This window comes from Symsagittifera roscoffensis, chromosome 3, assembly GCF_963678635.1.
Source record: "Symsagittifera roscoffensis chromosome 3, txSymRosc1.1, whole genome shotgun sequence".
Lineage (NCBI taxonomy): Eukaryota > Metazoa > Xenacoelomorpha > Acoela > Convolutidae > Symsagittifera > Symsagittifera roscoffensis.
The window spans coordinates 21046892-21053119 of record NC_087064.1 but is presented as its reverse complement, the minus strand read 5'-3'; the positions used below and the strand labels follow the sequence as shown (position 1 = coordinate 21053119).

At 37.8% G+C, this 6228-nt stretch overlaps 1 protein-coding gene across 2 annotated transcripts; it reads right to left on the bottom strand.

Moving 5' to 3' along the window:
* Positions 1-845: 845 nt before the first annotated feature.
* On the bottom strand, positions 846-3310 carry LOC134842570 (uncharacterized). 2 transcript variants are annotated; one of them, XM_063858964.1, is made up of 4 exons: positions 3010-3310; positions 2416-2613; positions 1677-1881; positions 846-1036 (listed from the first exon to the last, which is right to left on the bottom strand). In XM_063858964.1, the coding sequence occupies exons 1-4, from the start codon at positions 3196-3198 to the stop codon at positions 906-908; spliced, it is 723 nt and encodes a 240-aa protein (XP_063715034.1). In that variant the 5' UTR covers positions 3199-3310; the 3' UTR covers positions 846-905. The 2 variants fall into 2 exon arrangements, with proteins under 2 accessions (XP_063715034.1, XP_063715036.1); XM_063858966.1 differs by lacking the exon at positions 1677-1881 and having other exon boundaries at positions 846-1031.
* Positions 3311-6228: the final 2918 nt, after the last annotated feature.

The window sequence follows — 6228 nt, the reverse complement described above, 5'->3', positions numbered from 1 at the left end:
GTGAGAATGAATTAAACTCTCGTCGTAAATTGAAGTCAAAATTGAATGGCTAAGACAAAAAAGGTGCGAAAAGTTAACTCTATAGCTTTATTGATGGAGGTTTTCTATTTTGTGAGATCTCGCAAGATAGTTGTAAATGAGGGTTATCTTTCAAAATATAGTTACCCGTGTGACCTCCCACGACAAAATTGCTTCTTCTAAAATTGCAAACATTGCAATTTGCAGGCAAATTTTTACTTTTTTCTACTACAATGTAGTCCAGGTTTTCACAGAAAACATCCAAAAAAATACAATCACAAATCTGCATTTTTTAAAACACAAATCTGCATAACAAAAAAATTTTATAAAAAAAAATACTATTTCTAACCACTGAGTTCTAACCAAAGTTTCTAACCAAAGATCTAATAGCAAAGAACCACAAATTTTTACAACCGTAACTAGTTTTCTATTTTTTATTTTTTTAGCCCGAAGGTCTAAGAAAAAAATTAATCATAAATAATGATCTGATTGTTACTGGATCGCTTTGCTCGCTTGAAAGTAAACGAAAACTCAAAAAATTTCAAACCGGTTTTTCTCGACACTGAGAAAAAAAATTTCTGAAAACTTTTCAATGACATTTGAGTCACGAATGAAAGGGCTTCAACATGATATGTTATTCAATCCAATCCGTTGATTATTTGTGGTACCTGGTTTCTTTAATATTAGGGGAAAATGTGAGTCCATTCTTGATAGAAATATTTAAATCGGACTGGTGCTTAAGAAGTCGGAAAGACTAGGTTAAGTCTCAAGTTAGTGTATAGTATGCAATACTACATTATGTATGATTAAGTTATTATAGACATAAGATAGGTTTTCTCGTGGCTCCATGTTTTGCCTATGATTTTGGTCTCCATTTGTTTTCACTTTCACTTTTTCTTCCTCTGCAGCTGCTGCAGTTGTTGTTGTCGCTGTTGTTGTCGTTGTTTGTGTTGAGCCTGTGCGGCAGTTGACTGTGTTGTCTTCAGAGTGTAGAGGAAGTCGTCCACGTCCAGCTGAAGTACAAAACATTATCTTTTCTTCCACCACCCATCTGACCATCCCAGGATTTTCTCGAGAGGGACGGGGGGAGGGGTATTTCGTACAAGCAACACCGAAAACCTTTCTTCATACATTGACCAAATATATTTTCTGAGCTCTCCTTAAGCACCAAAAAGACCAAATTTAGCTGGAAACTACTGAGCCGAATCATTAGCCAAAATCGCACTGCTGGGCATAGTATGCAATCTTGTGAACAAAAACTTTTTTTTGGCGCGCTCCCTTTTCAAAATTTGGGTATATTGACGTAAGATTACCACCCACTCTTTCGCTAAAATGCACAAGGCTATATTTTTTGAATTAATTGATCCTACTCCAATTAAAATTTTCAGCCCCCTTGCCTAGTTTATATACCAGGTTGTGGGGCTGTTTCGAATTAAATGCATGTTAAGGAAGCATAAATAGTGAAGATGAAATGAGCTCATTTGCGAGTGTTGAAGTCGAATACATCTGTTTTTCTGCCTTTTGTAACAACTCCAAATCCTAGCAGGTACATTGAAAATTGTTTATTTGTTCATCAGCAGGTTCATTGGTTCATTGTTTATTTTGGATCTACAGAAAAGCGGAGAGGATGGAATAAAGATTTTTTGAGAAATAGTTATCTTCTTGATCAGTGGTTGTGGAAGACGGTGCTTCAGAGGAGCAAATGTCCCTGAATATCTCGTCCACTTCCTGTTCAGAGATGAAGTTGCTGAAGGGTCTCACCACCCCCACCAGATGTCTCCTCGTCAGCTGCCCCTTCCCCACCCCCAAGTCACTCTCGAGGGAGCTGAAGGCCCTCCTTACTTCGTTGTCCACGTAGGGATCCTGTATATCCACAGAAAAACGGTATGATTTTTCCGACTGATAGTATGGTTGATTTTTGGACAACCGTTTTTTCACAACAATTTAAGGCATTTCAATTTAAAAAAAAAGAGTAGCTAAATTTAAATAAGGCGCTAAAATCAGGACATTTATGGAATTCATGACACTTATTATGGCTAAAAGCTGCGATGAACCTAAAACAGGTCCTTTTTCTGTCAACAGACGTTGTATTTTGAAAGAAGAAGCACGCTTCAAACAAAACTGTCAAACTGTCAACCAACGCTTAAATGATTTTAGAATCTGTTCAATTCCAGTCCCCATTCCAAGTTGGGAAAGTTCGTTAGGCACAACATTTATATATATTTTTAAACCTTCAATTAGTCCACTCAGGGACGGTTTGAAGGGGGAGATTGGACCCCCCTAGCCAACCAAAGCCCCCTACCACCCTTGTGTCTACTTATAGACCATGGTAGGGGTGAACTTTCAAATAAGTAAATGGAGAGTAGGTGAGAAAAACTAGTCCATTCAACTACTCACCTCGACTAGTCCCTCCAACTGGTTCAAAAGTGAGAAGAAGTCCAAGTCTATCCTGTGTCTGACATCCTTAGCCCTGCTCACACTCAACACCTCCTTCAGTCTTTCCACATTCACATTCAGCCCCAACGTCTTCATCAACAACTTCATGTCTGCCAAGTTGATCACGTTGTCCGCCTTGTTACCACTGCTGTGCTTGCCCTGAACAGAAAACACGCCGGTTGACATTTTACAAAAAATGGCATGATTTACAGAGAAAATCTTCGAAAAATCGCAATAAGTAAAAATCTTCGGCATTAAAAAAGGTCGCAATAAGTAGAAAACATTTTCCGAACACACAGAATAATGCAATAAATGTTACACAAGGAGGCGTATTTGGTTCGCAAAATAGCTATAAAGTTAATATTTAAGCCCTAGAAATGGGGAAATCCTTTTATGCCAGAAAAACCGCCAAATGGTAAAATTTTTGAAAAACTGAAAAAGTGAGAATTCAGTCAGTATTGTAATAATGGTATACTTGATTGATTTGATTGATATATTTGAACTTTCTGTCGTTATTATAACCCCCATCCCCCAGAATATGGAAAATTTGCATACTTTTTGTCTGTGTTCCAGTAGACTGGCCTTGTAGGCGTCCTTGATGTCCGTCAGCGTCTCCACCACCTCCTTCTCCTCTTTGCTCAGAGGGGTCTGATGCTGGGCAGATGACTGTTTCTGATGTCTGCCACTAGTAGTGCTGCTGCCAGCTGCTGCGCTAGACGCAAAATCCCACAGGCGAGATGCCATAATAAATTTAGATCAGAAACAGTTCGACCAGAAGAAAAAAATGAAGATAGGTTGATAATATCAATTGCATATGAATTACTAAAATGAATTTTGAGAACTATTTCTTGAGAAGTCTGACTTCACAATAATCACAGATAATTTGATGTTGTGTAAAGTTGCGGTTTGACAAAACAGTTACTCTCTTGCGGTTATTTTTATGACTGATTGTCAGGAATAATATTTAACATGATTAGACACTTTATCATCATTCCAATGATAACTTCAGAGTAACGAGGTTGTTATTCCAAGCGCGCAAGCGCAATGAAGTGCTATTTTTTTAAAAATTTGATCTTGCAAAACAGAAACGAACCGTCTTGTTTTGATAAGAACTATTTCAACATCTCAAAAAGAACAAATAGCAAGTTTTAAGCGAGACGTGCTTTTTCCTACACTGATTTTTCTAGCGCTTTTTGAAAACAGTGATGTTTTCTCTAATTATTCCGAACAGATAAGAAGGGATTGCGATCAATTTTTGAATTAAAAAAGTTTGCAGATGAACAAGGTAGTTTGAAGGTAATTTAAGTATTTTATGTAATGTAATAAATGTAATTCAATATCTACTATTTCGAAGTTCAGAAGGTTCCGATCGAATTGGTTCTAAATTGGTTAAATTTTCACTTTAACTTCAAATATCTTTAATTTGAAGAGTTTTTACGTCAAATTCAATTCGTTTCAAACCTTTAACTCAAATTAATTTGATTTTTATCTATTTTTTTTAAATTATCAAGTTAAAACTGATTATTTTTAGATTTTCTGACTTTTTTGGCTCACAGTCAACAAGAGTAACTTGATAAGGAAAATTATAAAGTATCCTGTTCAGTTAACTTTGCCTGCTGATGTTTGACCTGAATGCAAAGTAAAAGAACCTAGGTGCGAAGGTCTTAGAGCAAAAATAACCTTTGACAATTGACTTTTCAATTTTTTGATGATTCACTCGAAAAAAATTGCGCCCAAATTTTTGGAGCAAAAATAATAATCAAAATTACTGGTCTTGTCATGACCCCATAGTTTTGTTTTTAAACAATTTTGTTGACGTTTTCATGGTTTTCAGTGTCCTGCAAAAATCCATATATATGGATAAAAATAAGTTTTCTAGACACTAACATCTATCTTTTACAGTTTGCGATCAATCACAGCATTTAGCTCAACGTTCTAGAAACCAAGAAAGAATAAAAAAACTTTCAGAGGCAATAAAATGAAATGTCCAACTGCGGGGGAAAACCGCACGCGGATAAGTCTTGTCCTTGAACGGGTAAGAAATGTAACTCATGTGGTAAGATAGGACACTTTGCAATAAAGTGTCGAAGTAAGTTAAGCATTTTCAACAAAAGTAACAGGAGACTTAATAAGAGAGTAAGCCCTTATGCTGATGGGGGTCATTTTTCAGAGAGGTATTTGAAGGTTTTTTTTGCATCAAGTCACATCGGCATGGCCGCTGCATGAGAACGTGTCGTCATTGATGGCACTGAGGTGGAAATGCATGTGGACACAGGTGCTGATGCAACAGTGATATCGTCGAGTGACATTGTGAGAGGAGCTGAGAAGACCTGCTCCAGATGGAGTTTCTCGGACTCTAGAAGCGTACAATGGACACGAATACTTCTTGAGGGAACATCATTCTGCGGACTGACATGAAATGGTCGAATTACTCAAAGCTATTCCTGGCAGTTAAACGATCAAACAAGGTTTTCGGAATCCTTGGACCCGACCTCTTAAGAACCCAGTACTCGATATATGGGCTTTCAGGGACTTAGTCGATTGTCAAAAGATACAACGCCCAGGTAAAACTGAAGCCTGGAGCCCAACCTCTTTTCTACAAAGCACAAAAAGTTCCTTTGCCGATGCAAGAGGCAGTAAAAGCAAAGCTACAGGACATGTTCAAGCAGGGAGTTCTCGAACCCTGCAACCGGGAGGAGCTACCAATGCATCACCAGTCGTGTGGCAAAGAAATAAAAATGGTGAGTTCAGACTTTGTGCCGACTACAAAGTTCACCTCAGTGGCAAACGAAAGGACGAAGAATACCTATTACCCGACATGGGGACATTTTCCGCAACTTGCATGGAACCAAGTTCTTTGGAAAAATTGACCTCCCACACGCTTGCCATCAAATCGAACCTGATGATGGAGCGAAAGAAGTGTGCACAATCAACACCCAACAGGGGCTGTTCAAGATATGTTGACTACCTGAAGGGACCCAAACTTGTAAGCGATGACTTCAAAACGTGGTGTAAGTCTCAGGGAGTTCACAGAATAGAATCACCGATTTACCGAGAAAATTTTTTCTTCATGTCGAACAAAAACAAGAAAGCACAGCGAGCAATTTTCATCATTCGACGTGGAACCAACACATCGTGGATGCAACTCGATCAACTAGAACGGTCTGTTCTTGAAAGCGGCAACCAGATTGGGAGATGCAGTCAAGAGACCAATACCACAGATGGAACTGGTGACATTGTCGATGATGAAACTCCAGCGCAACATGAAAAGGAAAACAACCTTCACCAACTCCAGACGATCAATCCGAACCGGTAATGAACCGGTTAACGCGGTAATGAAAACTAAAAAAAAACTTTGAAAATTCGAATGAAAATTGTTTTTTTTTCCATTTTTTGCCTAACATTAGACATGTTAACTCACAGTTTACCCTACTACAAGCACTTTTATCTATATGCGCATTACGATACTTGTAGAAAACATTTGTAGCACATCACATGCCGGCTTAATCAATCGTTCACGATTATTTTGCGCAATTTCATTTTGGGGTTAAATGTGTGAAAATTGTAACTTCAAATCTAATTTGCATGACCATATCTTTTTTCACAGCTTTTCTCACATTTCAGTAACTTAATTTTAAAGGTTAAATTTTTGAATAAATTTTTATTTCTGAATGTGATCCCCCTCTGAAAAAAAATATTGGAACCACAGGCACTTTTAGATAAACTTCAAGTGCTGGCCGACCAAAACGGGGTAAAAAAATGGTAACAATGGTC

Bases quoted from the DNA above. Each gene is read 5' to 3' on its own strand.
- LOC134842570 (XM_063858964.1), bottom strand. From the start codon at position 3,198: ATGGCATCTCGCCTGTGGGATTTTGCGTCTAGCGCAGCAGCTGGCAGC. The intron at 2,614-3,009 runs GTATGCAAATTT...TTTTCTGTTCAG, and splicing joins TACTGGAACACAGACAAAAA to GGCAAGCACAGCAGTGGTAA. The intron at 1,037-1,676 runs ATAACTATTTCT...AATGTTTTGTAC, and splicing joins CACAACCACTGATCAAGAAG to TTCAGCTGGACGTGGACGAC.